Here is a 15958-nt window from a genome sequence, read left to right on the forward strand (position 1 = left end):
AGGAAAAAGACAAGACGAAAATGTGTGACAGCCAAACTGTACAAATAAATCTCTTCAAAACAGTCCAGATTGTTTTCTTCTGAACTAATTCACTAATTCACTGGGAATTAGGGAAGGTGTTTATGTCCAAGATAAGAAGAAGGCCTTCCCAGCAGCATGATCGCAGAGAAGGCAAAAATAGAATGTACATGCTGAGAGCCCCGTTGTCAAATGAACACATCTGTTAGCATAACTATTTCTAAAGCAAGAACACTCCCCCCTACCTCTGGTCTTAATCATCGTCTCAAAGGTGCACATACAAAGGCAAACAGAGGAAAACATGTTTTTCTTGCCAACATTTGATATTGAATTAACCCTTCCACATACTTCATATATGAGAAAAATCCCCCCTTCTATGGCTACAAGATCCTTCTGACAGGAAGTTTACAACTTCTGAATGCACTATTTACATTCTTCTCAATCATCAATTTAAACTTCTGTATTATTATTGATGCATCTTAGCCTTATTTCATATATGAACTTGTGTAAACACAACATGTTTCGGGCTTCTTTGAATGCTGCTGGGTGGCCTGTTTTGTGACACCATTTGATTGTCTGGTATTATAAACTTAAGTATTTTTTATTATAAACTTAAGTATTAAGACAAAGCTTGACTGATAATGGTGTAAGGAAATATTTTCAGGGCCATACACTGGAAAGCTGTAACAATATGAGTCTGGACGAAATGTGCTGGCTGCCTTTTGCCAGCTAGCATAAAGAAAAATAACGAGGTATTTGGTCAGAAACTTGACAATTCAACAAAATATGAACAGCAATGTAAAGTCAGAGGATCATAAATATCATAGACTTATTATCTTGGGATCATAAGCTTCTGTTGAAATATTTTCATTGTAAAAAAAAAAAAACTGTATAGCCTTGTTACAAATCTCAGTCGAGACGCATATTGCCTTTGCCAGCTGCCTTCAGCCAGTTAGTTTAAAAAACAAGCATAAAATGTGTCCATGCTGAGGGAGACATGGACTTTTACATACATCTCAATCGATCAAATGGTTGTTGGATTTGTTCTCAATATACATTCTTGTGCCTTCACTCATCACACAAACACATAAGGAAAACGTCTCTGCTGCTCCCCTCTCAGCAGGACCGAGCAGATGAAAGGAGGACTGACCACCTCCTCCCGCCCTCCATCAGTCCTCCAAATCCTGTCAGAGGCCGTGATGAAATGCTCTTTCTCCCCACTTTTTATTTCTGAATCTGGATTCAATAACCCTACTGATCTTCAAAAACAGTCAGAACCCCCACCCCCCCACTCCCCCTTACACATGCACACAGACTACAGGCGTATTCATCACACACAGACTAGAAATAACCACACAGTTGCCTACAGACACTTGTTTATCATAAAGACAAACTGGCACAGATGCAAAAACATGTTCAAAGTAGGAAAATAAATCTGACCTGGATTTGAATCATTTTGTAGTTGGAGTAATACAATGTCAGAACTAAAACCAAGAGAACCTTGTATTCTCTGTATTGAAATAAATGCATATTTGTGGGTTTACTTTTCATATATTATACCTTTTTTTTTTTTTTTTTTTTTTACTCAACACAGTTTTGGACTGGTTATTGACCCTCCCAAATCTGAGGGTGGTGTGTTTGTTTTTCCTGCCTCTTTGGAAAATAACAGCATGGCAGTGTGTCTAATGTGTTTAGACTGTGATATAATGATTGGGATAGTTACGTATGGATACTTGCAATATGCTGCATTCACATATCTTATAACTCATCTTGGTCCATATAACACATTACATGGGAATATGTCATTTGAAACAACATTGATACTGTCAGGATAATGTGCTTTGTCCTATAGCTGGGAAGTAGTCAAGTTACTGCTACTACTAAGTTTATGTAGTTTATGTTTACCACACAAAGAAACAGGAGGCTGGATTAGGTTACATCAGAAGCCCTGAAAAGTTGTCCGTTGCTCCCAAAGGCGTATATCATAGTCAGATAGACGGACAGATGGGTTATGAGATTGCTCTGGTCCACTATTTTTCATTTAATATCACTTTAAAGTTAGTCAACTCAGCAAGTTGAGCAACACATTTCTCTCAGTTTTTCTGAGTTGCTGTTCTAACTTGACGGGAACTTTCCATGTTGGGAACTCATTTTTACAGCTATCCTCCCTGCAAATGAACTCCCTGTGTAATATTTCCAAAAGGAATTCTAAATATCCATTAGGGCACAAAAACTTTAAGCTAATCTGACTGAAATAAAGCACAAGTAGCATAGCAGTTATGCGTGTGACTGATGCGAAACAGAGGAAACTGAAGGTTGCACTTTTTGTGCTTCACACACACACACACACACACAAGCACAGTTAATCCCATACAGTTTCAATAAAAGCACACGGTTCAAACTAATGCTTTGATCTGCTCTTTCTCCCCGCCTCATGCTGTTTGGAGACATAGGTCCTGCAGTTACATAACAGCCTTTATCTACACTTGGCGCTATCCCAGTGTTGATGTATGTAGCCTATGTGTGTATTTTCCTGGACTTAGAAGAGACGCTATCAAACCTCGAATCATTCCAAACAGGTTCATGCCCTCCACACATTGGGCAGGAATCCAAGCGGCTTCACCGTCTGGATAAACAGGCATGGAGAGCCGTGGAATGACAGATTAAACCTCTGCCAATCCTCTCCACAATCCGTGCTATGATGTCCACATTGAGCCCCCTGAAAGAGTTCAGACGATTCCCAGTAAAACACTTTTTGGGGAAAGAGGGAACGGGCGGTTGCTCTGTTTCGGCCTTAGAGAGAGGCCTTAATAGGTTTTGGAGACCAGAGGGACTGCAAAGTGATTCCACCTGCCTTGTTTACCTCAGTGTGTAAGTGAGCAAGTGAGAGTGTAACGGTGTGGGTGTAGAGGTTTCTGAAAATAGGAATTGGCTTTGATTGAAAAGGGATATATTTAAGTTTGACATTTCTTTCTTCATGGAGGAGCTGAATACCTCGAGCAAATCTGTCACAGTGCCTTCTATATGCTAAAAAAACAACATATAAATGGCATGGTTCGAAAGAGCTTCAGCCAATGAATTGAAATTCTCTGTTTGTAGTTGTCATTTTTTATAACTATTGATCATCTGCCTTTGTGGTCAACATCTTTAAATCACCATTTCTACTTTATTTCTGATTTGCACTTTAGTTACCATGTGTGACACGCTTTTACTGATGTAGCTTTAGAAAAAGTTGATCTTGTTATAGTCTCATCAAAAAGATTAATTTATTTGTGTTTTTTTGCACTTTAAATATAAAAAAAGATGGAAATAAACATATGAACAACATAATACAATATACAGTTCAAGGAGAAACTTCTCAGCTAGCAAAAATGATGCTTCACTACCACCTACTGGACAGTTGAGCTATAACAGGTTCATGTTGTGATTGCTGATAAATTGTATCTTTCAGTTATTTGACATGTCAAGTATCAATGTTTGCCAGTCATGTAAAAATGATGCTTATGGAATACGAGGGATTGGGTCTCTTTTGAGGATTCTTTATTTTGGAGGAAATAAGACTTGCATCTTAACAGACTTTTTATAGCCGACTTTTTTAGTTAGGACGGCAATCGGTCTGTATGGGATCAGAGGGTCTCTGATTCAAGTCCTCTTCTAGCTAAATGTCAATAAATAAATTTTCTTGATGGATTGCCGTGAACTTTGGATCAGTCATTTGTGCCACACTCAAGATCAGTGGTATTAACCTCAGTGATCGCTGACTTTTCGCAGGGGTGAGACATCAGGTTCCATGCTATAAGAAATACTTCCAGGACACCAAAACAAATTTCACACTACATAAAAGTTAGGAATCGTTGTGTTGTGAGCCTTCATGCTTCTCCTTAGGTGAACTTTAACATCTTCACTTTTTATCTCTTGCTGCTTTTGCTTCTCAAACTATTGTAACACTAAATGCATCAAGGCCTATAATTAAGAGCTGCATTTATAAGTCAAAAACATGCAGCAACACCAGGCTTGTAAAAGGGACTGGGCTTAAAATGGGATGAGCTTTTATTTCAAGTGTTACGGTAATAGATCTTAACTTAATCCATATCTTTACTTCAAAAGAGGAAATGAGCAGGTTCAAATAACTCTTCATCAATACAGAACAAGAACAAAGGAGCTAGTTGAATCTGGACAAACATACACAGACAATTGTGATTTTTTGAGGCAGCAGCCATACTTTAATTAGAATAGAGAAGAAAGAAGCCCATGTATTTTATCTTTATGCATCAGAAGAGGCTCAAGGTCAAATTCCCCAAATAAACTGTTTCTAACAAATATCAAAAGGAAGAAGAGACCTGTGCCAATCTGTGAAACATCGTAAAAATGCTCACTAGCAAAAACATAAAGGATACAGAATTACAAATTCACCTTTTCCCTGTTTTAACACAATACAATACAGGTGGTTTTAACATACAAATTTAACAGTTCCTTGCAAGACAAATAATGTAGCAGAGTTGAGAAAATTAGAGGTTTTTGATGGAGGTGCCAGAGAAGAATGACTGAAAAGAAAAAACTAGAAATTCTACAAAAAAAAAAAGATGGTAATTAAACAACTTGATTCTCATTATTTTCACTGTCAACGTGGTTAAAGTAACACGTCTCCCAACACTTTCTTTGAAGCCCTGAGATTATTTGCCGTCAAGAATCTGTGAAACCAACAAGGACAGGGCCATCTCTCCAATATTGTAAACATTTTTCTTTTTAATTATATCAAGAGGAAATTCCTGTATTCTTTCTCCATGTTTAAGGGGATCAACGACAAGACGCAATTGTAATAGCTACGTCTGAAGCGGCCAGGGGAGCTTAATAATTGGGAAAAAAAACAGTGGGTAAGAAAAGGGTTAATATTCTGCCAGGCCGTGTTAGAGACATGTCACAGCCTGTCATACATATGGCTTAAGGAAGACTGTTATCTTCATTTACAACTGTGGAGATGGGGGGGGGGGAGAGAGAATAGTTTGACATTACACTGAGGAGCTAGCTGTGTGTTACAGAAGCATACTTGTTTACATAATGGCATGTTTGCAAAAACAAAAAAAAAGTGTTAACTGCAACTAGTTTAATATATCTGCAGCTTTTCTTCAAATTGCATACGACGGGTTAACTTGAACACACTTCGGGATCAGTTTGAGAGATGATTCATGTGTTTCTGAAGACAAGCAGGACTTTAAAGTGTCACCACGTGCTCCAGTTTGCCTCTGATTGTCAGCCAGAAGACACAAGTTTCTACAATACTGCTTCCTTACAGAATGAGTTTGCTGGTCTAATGCTTATCTGCTCTACTTAAAGATATAAAAACTGAGAATGAGATTTACATTTAGTAAACAGTTTACAGTATAACGGCTCCAAAGTACTTGTGTTGTGCTGTTGTACTACCGATGAAAATCTGAGCGTTGGTTAGAAAGCCAAAGGTCCTGACTTGGTGTTATTCAGGACAATACAGCATGTTTAAGAAAATGGAATGATGTGAAACAAAGGAAATGTAGTAAGATAACATTCAGTGAATTACTTTGGTGTCTTGATGGAATTAAAAAAATACTTTTAAGTGGACTGAAGTCAGAACAAAAATAACAGACCGGCTGCTGTTGCACAGAGCACTCCTTGCAAGACAGACATACAGCAATACATTTCTATGTTAACATAACAAGCACTGTGATTTCACAAATTAAGTCATCTGGTTATTGTCAACTCTAGGCAATAATCCGACGTCACAAACGTCATGTAAACACCTCCCTCGCCTGCTGTATGAGATAAAGGGATTTCTCTGTCTTGCAGAAATTCCTTTATCCCATAAAGCAGGTATCCCATACTCTCTTGGCCTTGTGTAGCTTCAGTTTCTACGGTTCTTTTTTTTTTTAACAAGAGCACACGTTCATGAACAGATGTTGTAATAGGGAAAGTATTGCTATGACAAAGGTGTAGGAGGAGTTAAGATCATATAGCTCCTTGAAGGCCCTTTAGGCTGAAATCTAAAGCCAGAATAAAAAATAAAGAAAATTCAAAAAAGAATCCAAGCAAGTCATTTGCACAGCGGAACAATAACTTAATTAGGCTTCTTCTGAAGAGTCGGTCCTCCTTTTTACACTGTCAGTCCAAATGGTCAGATAGAAAACCCAAGGAATAGAAAATGAAAAAGCTCAGACTGCAGCGCTTCAAAGATATTGCTAATACACTTCAAATAGTTTTACGGTTTGTATTTTGAGGGGAGGTAAGGGAGGAAACTGACTACCTGCATGTGAATGCAGATTCTACAGCAACCAATAGGCATTCTGATTTCCTGAAATACCCGATGTTCCTCGACAACAGTTTCTAGGGTGTATGTAAACGTAGATAACTACAAGCAATCATAATTTAGTAACAATCACCCCCCCCCCCCCCCCCCCCCACCGGCCAAACTGCACAGACCCCTACCCCTCAATTGATTTTATACAACCACCTTCCTCAACCCACAACGAAAAGTACAGCTCATTTTTAACACTCATCTATGGTTTGGTTACCAAGATCTCCAATAATAAGCTCTTGATAACCAATATTGGAATGGAGACCAAGATGTGGCAACATCTTATGAAGCTGTTTCCACCCGTTCTAAGAAATCGAGTTCAGCATTGTGATGAAATATTAGTTTTCTTCAAAGCGTCAAATACAAATTGTGTTAAGACCATAATAGCAAAGGTTTGACATTTTTTGCTCTAACAAAGTCTTTTGCTATACTTTTTTCAGCTGACAAAGGCCTCGGGTGAAAGAGAAAGTTTGATAGCATAGAGGAGAAAGTGGCCCCACCCAACCCCCCCGCCTAGGCCTGTTATGCCCCCAGAACAGCTGAGAAGGCAGTGTTCCCCTGCTACAAAAAGCTAATCTAATTGCAACCTGGCTGGATGCAGTAGAAATCTTGTTGTGTGATCTGAGGTTGAAATGCACAGTAAATCAAATGTTGCCTTCTACATTAATTCAACTGCTAAGGCATGTGTATAAAAGTCAATTCTAAGTGTGCTTGTGTGTATGTTTGAGTTTGGAGATGCAGAAATGTATATTCCATCATCAAGAAATCTTTCTCTTGTCAAGTCTACAAGAAGAGCTGGAGCTGCTCTTGTCTAATGTCAGCCAGCAGAAATAACACATTAAGGGGGAGAATTTAAGATGCAAGCATTGTTCAGCATCTCAGCTGTAAACAAGCTTTAAAAAAAACAAAAAGCAATGCACACAGAAAAAAAAACACATTTCCATTGTCTAAGAAGAATGTTATGAATTGCTGGAATATTTTTTAAATTCCTGGAATAATATCAGTAACCACTGCAAAGTGAAGCTTTGATGGCTAAGGGTGGATAAGGTCACTGTTTGAAGAGAATGCTAGTCGGCCCTGAGCCTAAGGTACAGCTGATGAAGCTGACCCAGTCCAGTTTCCAGATGTCATTTGACCAGCAGGGAAACTGTGTAGATGTGGGGTGAAGGCCATTAACTTTGGTGATGCTTCGAAGCCGTAGTGGATCATTGGAGTGGAAGGTCTCCAACTCTGTCCTGGACTTAAGAAGTCAAGACTTTGGAGCTGACAATTTCCTCGTCTTCTAATGCTTTCAGCACAGACACCTGAGAAGGGAAAAGAAAAATATAAGCTCCAATCGGCTATTGCACCAGGGGTCACGCCTCAATAACTCGGTAAGTGGTATTATCGCAACCACAAATTTGTTTGTGAATGAGGGGTCAGTAGCTGGTCTGCCAGCAATAATATCTAAAAAAAAAATTTTTTAAAAGCTCTGTCACGTCATCAACTGTTGACACCGGAATCACTTCATATTTAGCATTTTAACCTTAAAAAAAAAAAGCACAAGACAGTTAGTTTTAAAAAAAATATGTAGAGTACAATTTGGCAGAATTCATAACGTGACAAGTGAGATAGAAAGCGTGTGGGCTGATGCGCTGCATTGACATCAAGAATGTCCAGACCTCACTGAGTTCTGGGCCAGTTGAGTTCTGGGACAGTGCTCGCATGCACACTGTTCTGTGGTGTAAATGTTTGTGTCTGTCACTGTGTTGTTGTTGAGAAAATAATTAAATAAGGGAAAGTCACAATCAGGTCGAAATGTTCCCCAAATGGGAGAAGTTGCATGCGGTTTAGGTACCAGTGCAGTTGCCATTGTTTCCATCTGAACATGAGTTGCGTTTGCGTGCGGTTTGGCAGTTGCCTCCCATCTCTAATTTATTTCAGTGTTTACCGTAACAGCCTTATATAAAAAAGGGGTTGTGCATCGTTTTTTTCCCCCTGATAAGGGTGCCTAGATCGATAGATATTGTTTGACGGCATTAAAAAAAAAAAACACTTATTACATCAACAACATGTTAGCAATTAAAAGAAAAGAAAGAACACTTAAAGAAAAAAAAAAGTAAACAAATCACAGAATAAATTAAGCCAAACTCAACTACAATAAACGAAAAATTGAGCTAATTTAACATTCAAATTAAGCTTTTTGGAGCATTTGAGATTAGATCATGAAAAAATGGGGACCTTGTTTTGCTACTAAATAGGACAGTGGACTAAGCAGACTCTGTTCTTAACCTTTAGCAGCCTAAAGTAGTAACAACACAGGAGTAACAAAGGAAAAATTGTTAATTTGGAGAAATGGACATGGTAAAGAATATTAATTATATAAAAATGTTCTTTGATGCATTAGTGTGTCCCTAGTTTAGCTGTCACTGCTACATCTGGAGCTAATCCTACTTGAGTTATATAAATTGTTTTAATTTATTTAAATACATGTAGCTGGATACCTTGGGAATTCCCAGGGCATATAAAGGTATTTTGACAAATAGTGTATTCCTATTTTGAATTAAAAATCTGAATGTGAGACGTAGCTAGCAAACAAACTAAATATTTCTATAAATTCAGTGAAATAATTATTTTTTAAGTACAAGAAGGCTTTTTAAAATTACTTTCACCCACTCAGTTGTTTAAAGTAACAAAGTAAACTAGGTCTAGCTTGTTAAGTTAATATGACATGTAAGAATTGTGTTGTCAAATGGTCCAGTTTAAAGCTGATTCATGTTGCGCGTTGCTCTGTGTGGGTAACATGTTGCATCACCCGTTGTCCTGGGGCACGTTGTGTCCGGTAGCGGAGCACTCGGCGACTGTTTGCCTGGCCTGAAACATGACTGACAGTAAACTTCATCTTGTAACTGATTATCATTCTCCGGTATTTCACTTTGGTCGGGTAATAATATAGTTATACACCGAAGCAACAAAAAAAAAAAGTTCCCGACATGACGGGCGGTGCGTGCTGATGTTCCCTAACACAATAAAAGCCTATACACCGAGCAGACTTCATGTAGCAGCTAAACTCCTGACTGTTCATTTGAAATGCCACATAATAGAAAACTTGTGATTTGTGTTAGAGGATTCAGATAAATGCCTGACATTAAAAACAGCAGTTTGCACATGAAGGTATGTCACTAGCAACACTTTTCTAAGAAAAGAATAATGGCTGAAATCACCGAGCTGGAAAACACTAATATGACAGTTTGCTACTGCAGAGTCAAACTCACTGGGGTCCACACCATGCATAGACAGTTTATATTATTTACAATACAGTCCACACTAACAATCGTTTATGACATTTGGACATTTATTTCCTTTGGTGTGTTCTAATGGGTCATATTGTTTCCAATGCGGGAACAGGTTTGTGGTGTCGCCGTTTTAGCGGCACAGTTAACTTTACTTCATTTTTTGTCGGACTGTTAAGAGCCAAAATGTCTCTAAACTCCGGAAGTTAAGCAGCCTTTCTTGTCGAGGATAATTTCTCCTGTTTTGAGCCGGTAGGTTCGGCATTTTCTTCAGAGTAGCTATCACTAATTTCGGCAGTTTCCTTTCTGCTCCTGAAGTCTGTAAGCCCGCCTACCATATCCCTGCCACATGATTGGCTGTTCGTAGTTTTCTTCTTCTCTTTAATGTGCGTTCAAGGCGCACTAGCACCGCCGCGCCGCCTGTGCATTAATGCAACAGGCAAAACAGATTCTTTATATCTGAATACAGATATAAGATACACTTAAAGTACCTGTCCCAATGACAGCCAGGGCTATTGTCTAGAGAAGCAGTCAAGAGTTAAAGGGTACAACACTTCTAGAGTAGGAGACAGTAAAAGAAACTCACCCCAATAGTTTCACCATTGACGAATTTTGCCGCGATCTCTCTGCCCAGGTCATTATCTGGCAGTTTGAGGTCCTCTCTGGTTTCTCCACTTTCACCCATCAGGGTCAGGAAACCATCTGGAGTTAGATCACATACCTACAAATGCCATCAGACAAAGAGCAGAAAAAAAAAACATTAAAATATGATGATTAACAAATCTAACAAGCAGCAAAAGCTTTTCTGTAAGTGATTGAGTACTGCTGTACACACGTGCTCAATTTAAAGTCACAACTGAACTTCATCACACGTATGTACCTGTAAGTGGCACGGTATACAAGACTCATTGTGTTAGACCCGCCCCCCAACTGTTCCAATGTACAGTTCAAACAATTGTTCAGTTATATTGACTGCTGTCATTAAAAGAAACACATAAACACCATGATACCTTTAAATGTTTTTGTCCGTGTCTGTCTGCATCACCTGCTTTCTCTACCTAGGAATAAACCAACTATTTCTTTCTCCCGTTTAGCCTGTTTAACCAGTTCAAAAGGTGTATACTGTTTAACAACTGCCAAAAAGACAGCTCATCTGACTCATGCGACACACCCACTTAGCAATTAAATTGCAATTTTTCTTCACACTCAATCTATAAAATAAGGTTAAATAAATGAAATATGTAAAAAGGCTGAACTACTGGTCTTAACAATGAATTAACACCTACTAGAGAGGTGGGCCCGTATTCATAAACTTAGCTTAAAAAAATCCTAACAAGGACTTTTATCTTAGGAGTGATTTAGGAACATTCTCAGGGCAACTTTGAGCAAGAAAGACACTGAGGGTGCGTTCGAATTGTCATTTTTGCTTAGGAAGGTTCCTAACTGAGTGAAATGACCCGAAAGCATTTAAGTGGCGGCCATGATAAGAGCCATTCGAATTCTCTAAAAGCTAAGGAAAGGTGGGTCAATGCTTCCTTTATATAATCTCCTTTAGTTTAGGATAGCACTGGACCATCCTTTACGAAAGGAGATGAGATATGCCGCCCCACAATACCTTGCGGCCGCAACATTTAAAGCGAGTTGCGCATCTGACCGTTGACGAACATTAACGATGACCGTAAAGGGGCTCAGATCAAGTAAGGGATGAAGGGATAAGAGACATTTTTAGCCAGATGATGTTTTATTCAACATATTGCATTCACTCAAGAATGCTTTGTACATTTGTATGCTTAAAATATTATGTCTAGGCTATATCTTGCATAAATGTAACAATTAATTTCATACAATCATATTTATTTTGATGTTGATTTATGAGTCGACAGGAATGTGATGGTTTCACTTTTGTTACTTGTAGCCTGGTAGGCTATATTGCTTTTATTTCAATCCCAACCTTGTGGTAATTAGGACTATTTCACCGGCAAGAAGGCACAGGGGTTAATTTTTTTGGGGGCTTTTTCGTGCCTTTAATGCAGAGAGATGACAGTGGATAGAGTCGGAAACCAGGGAGAGAGAGCAGGGAATAACATGCGGAAAGGGGCCACGGGTGGAAGCGAACCCGGGCCTACCACTTGAGACGAGAGTCTCAATACACGCCACCAGCGCGCCCCAAGTTTTTGCGCTTTTAGTAGTCCATTTTCGGAACATTGTAGTTTCAACACGGCGGTCCCACATCATTAACCTCCGCCGGCCCGTCGCATTTAATTACGTCGCCTAGTGGAAATGTGGTCAGATTGTCAGAGCAACGAGATCGCCTTTCCCTAAGTCCTTTATGAATTCTCCTAACATCTTTCCTTAACCTCATGACGTTTTCCCCGGGGTTAAGGTAAAGTGGATAGTGAAAGGAGATAGGAGGGACAATTCGAACGCACCCAGAAACTATTATCCTAGTGATTGGTTGCACCTGTGGAGGAAACCACATGTAGAGAAAATCAACATGCGTGCCTCACTTTGCACTGAATAATGTCATAGATAGATTGAAATATATGTTTGTCTGTTGGGCCAAATTGGAGTCAAAAAGATTGTTGTATTGTTGATCATGTTCTGTTTGGAGAACATGTCTCCATTTTTCTCCTAAAAGTCCTCCTCACTACTCCTAACTATTTTACACCTTAGGAGCTCTCTTAAGGGCTAAGACACTTTATGAATAACTTTCATCTTTACAATGATCTAGTCTTAACTTCGAGGGGAAATTCTTAGGTTCTTGTCACAAGGAGCAACTCTCAGTGCTTAGGAGACTTTGTGAAAACGGCCCCAGGGATATAATTATGGGTTTCTAGGACCTAGGACCAAACTTGTAGCCATTGTGCCTCTGGGTTTTAAGAAGACAATAAAGAGTGACATCTCACCTCATAGTCTTTCCTTGTTACATTTGGGACATCCATGTTATGGGTAGAGGGGCAGATATCTTCAAACTTCTTCGAGGTGAACAGGTGAATTCCAACAAGGTGAACCTGAGAAAACCCCAAGGGATACGATCATGCCTCAGGGAAACCATGTATTTAAAGCAACTTCAGAGAATGTGCCTTAAGCATGGCCGCACACACACAGACACACAGTGCTTAAGAGAACACATGAGGACGTTTTACCTTAGCATGCCCATGCTTGCCAGTCTTAGAGGTAGACATTTCCACGATCTTACAGGGATTTCCTTTGATCATAACAAGGCCGTTCTTCCTCAAGGCAGAGCACTGAATTGGGTAAGTATTGGAGGCCCCGGAATCCACAGTGGCGAAATCATCATCTGCCATGGCTGTAGGCTGTTGTCACCAGGAAAGGAACATAACATGTGACTAACAGTAGCTTCGTAAAATCTGAATTTCAAATACGGATCTATGAAGTTTGTAACAGTGCAACACTTAATTAAAACAAAAAACAAAAAAAACACAGGACTCTCAAGAGTGCAACCAGTTTTCCCAAACAGCTGCCAGAAATCAAATGGGGTTGAAAACCTTGTTCTGGAAAAGTTTTGCATACGTGGTCATGCTTAAACTTCTTTCACAGAAGTCAACAGTGTCGGGCTGTAAACAGCAGTATAACCAATGACCTCAAAATCAGAGAAAAAGGGGCCGACTAGAAAAGTGCCATTTTCTGCTCGTAATGCCTATTTTCCAGCTCACACTATAAACTACAACACACTCGTCCATTAGCATCTAAAGCTAATGCATACGAGACGTCATCGTGTCAGAATGCCGTCCTGCAGGTTGTCCTAACTCAACGCCAGCTGACTTCTTGGATTACTTGGATTTTTAATCATCTAAAAAAAAAAAAAAATAGTCCCTTCGCCTAGAAAGCTAGCAAACCTTATAAAAGTAGCGTTTTAAAAAACCGGCAACTTTAGCTTGAGCTAGCTTCCCCGTCCTCGTGAATGTTCCCAGTCATCGTTAGCTTCGTTAGCATGCTAACACGACCCACACCCATAGACAGTTAGCCCACGGTTAGCTCCAAGTAGCGCCGAGCGCCCGTCCCGCCGTTTAAAGAAGTTATTTATTAACAACGCAGACTACAAATAGCGCCCCCGTAATCATTACACATTTGGAAAGACGCCCCGTCCGTCGATAACACTCGGTTATTTAACGTTAATCCCGGGTTAAAATGTGACTCGAAAAGCCTGCGCGTTAAGCTCACCTTGCGTCTCGCTTTAGACCGAAGAGGGAGAGTCACTTCGGTTTAGTGAAGCTTTTGTTATGCAGGAGAAGCCGACGGGGCAGGTACAAGCTGCGTGACGTGGTGCTGTCATGGTAATGAGAGGGGGGGGGAGGGGGGAGGGGCTTCCGTTACCATGACAACACGACAGCATACGTTGTCGTGACTGTCAACGTGTTAAAATGTCAAATGTCAAATGTTCAAATCGTAGACTGTAAACATTAAGGTTGCAAAATGTTTTTAGTTAGTTATTAAAGATGTAAAGTCTTTCTAATCAGTATGTGAATGTGATCAACAAAACGGTGAAGATAAATAGGCTAGTTTTGTTCAGGTGTTTTTTTAATTAGTACAAGAAGTCAAAGTCAACTTTATTGTCAATTTTCAAAATATGCCAGACATACAGTGGAATCGAAATTGCGTTTGTCTCCGTCCCACTGTGCAATACAACCAAAATAAGGTAAAAAATAAGATAAGGTAAAATAGATCAAATAAAATGAGGTAAAATAAGATAAATAATATTTACAGTAATATTCTAAAATGTGCAAAAAGGTACAAAACAAAATGGTAAATAAAATAAAATAACATTTAAAGAAAAAGTTGTGCAATATGTGCAATGTGCAGTAAACTGAGTGTACTTTTGAATAGAAAATGTACTATAATATTATTACTCTACTAATAAGTCCTTCTTCAAATTCAGATTTAATATTTTAAACTATAGCTATAACATAACATGATTTAATATAATATTATAACATACCATGCATGTTGTTTCTACGGAACCCTGAAGTCCCCAAAAAGTTATATACAGAATAACTAAATCATAGACTGTATAATTATTTACAGTCATGATATACTAGGCTATAGGTTATAGCCTCCTTTTGTAAAGCACTTTGTGACTCTGCTCTTGAAAGGTGCTATATCAATAAAAGTTATTATTATTATATATTGTACAACATTATACCGTATGTTTATACTGTGTCTTTATTAATGCTTCCATCTAAAGTTACTGCTTTATTTCCTTGAATTGCTCATATGGCTCTTATTTTTGTTTCAATTCTAATTTTATTAGCCTATACTATAATTATTAGAATTTATTCACGTGTTTCTTTTGCTCTCATCTCTTGTATTGGTTTTACCCTTTTATTGCTGCTATCTGTTTTTATTTGCTTTTAGCTCTTTTAGTTTCTTACATCATATTAAATCTTTGCTCCTCTTGGTTTCTGCCTGTGTTGTTGGGTTCTTATGATGGCTCTTCTGATGGATCTTATGATGGGTCTCATAATGGGTCTTAAACCTTTGGTCTTTAACCATGGTTTGGTTAAATATGTGTGCTGGATATTTTGCTGTAAGGGTTCTTTTGCGGTTGGGTTATTGTTCTGGTTATTTTGCGTTGCCGATATTCTTGCTGATGTTTATGTTCTTCTGTGTTTGGGTTCTTTTGACTCATTTTAATCCCGTGTTTTGAAAGGTGCTATATAAATAAAGTTATTAGGAGTTTTATTATTGTTCAGACAGACTGATGTATAAGAGGGACTGTCTTTGGATGACCTGTTTGAAAACAGAGAACATTTCCTCTCAATTATAGTCATTGTCTGGTATAGGCTTTCAGTCAATGGTCTTATGATAGATAGATAGATATACTTTAATGTCTTACATTAAAAACAGAAAGTGCAGTACATTAAAAGAGGACTTAAAAACAACAGTTTCTAAAAAGGGGGGTCTATTTGATTTTGTTCAGAATGGTTATTGCAGAGGGAATGAAGGATTTTTTTGTAGATGTTTTTCCGGGCCAGAGGGACTTTGTAGTGTCTGCCTGATGGCAGTAACTGGAAGGAGTGGTGGAAGGAGTGATGGAAGGGGTGAGAGGGGTCCTCTGATCAGGGTGGCTCTCCTGATCACAGAGCGATTATACAGTTCGGAGAGAGTAGTTTGTGGTGAACCGATAATTTTGCTGGCCTGGTTAACAATGAGAGTTTGGTTTTTAGTTTGGTGGTGAGGGAGTTGTACCAGGATGAGATGTTAAAAGTGAGGATGGATTCAATGAGTGATTGGTAAACCAGAGTTAAAATATGTTTGCTGACATTAAAAGTCCTTAGTTTCCTCATCAGGTGGAGTCTCTGTTGTGATTTTTTTGTAGACA

At 38.8% G+C, this 15958-nt stretch overlaps 1 protein-coding gene across 2 annotated transcripts; it reads right to left on the reverse strand.

Annotated features, from left to right (window-relative positions):
• Nucleotides 1-4218: 4218 nt before the first annotated feature.
• eif5a2 (eukaryotic translation initiation factor 5A2) lies at nucleotides 4219-13922 on the reverse strand. Of its 2 annotated transcripts, none has more exons than XM_020654687.3 (5): nucleotides 13801-13922; nucleotides 12762-12932; nucleotides 12522-12626; nucleotides 10202-10336; nucleotides 4219-7647 (listed from the first exon to the last, which is right to left on the reverse strand). In XM_020654687.3, the coding sequence occupies exons 2-5, from the start codon at nucleotides 12921-12923 to the stop codon at nucleotides 7585-7587; spliced, it is 465 nt and encodes a 154-aa protein (XP_020510343.1). In that variant the 5' UTR covers nucleotides 12924-12932; nucleotides 13801-13922; the 3' UTR covers nucleotides 4219-7584. The 2 variants fall into 2 exon arrangements, with proteins under 2 accessions (XP_020510343.1, XP_065822376.1); XM_065966304.1 differs by lacking the exon at nucleotides 13801-13922 and adding an exon at nucleotides 13476-13500.
• Nucleotides 13923-15958: the final 2036 nt, after the last annotated feature.

The sequence above is a fragment of the Labrus bergylta genome, chromosome 18 (genome assembly GCF_963930695.1).
Source record: "Labrus bergylta chromosome 18, fLabBer1.1, whole genome shotgun sequence".
Lineage (NCBI taxonomy): Eukaryota > Metazoa > Chordata > Actinopteri > Labriformes > Labridae > Labrus > Labrus bergylta.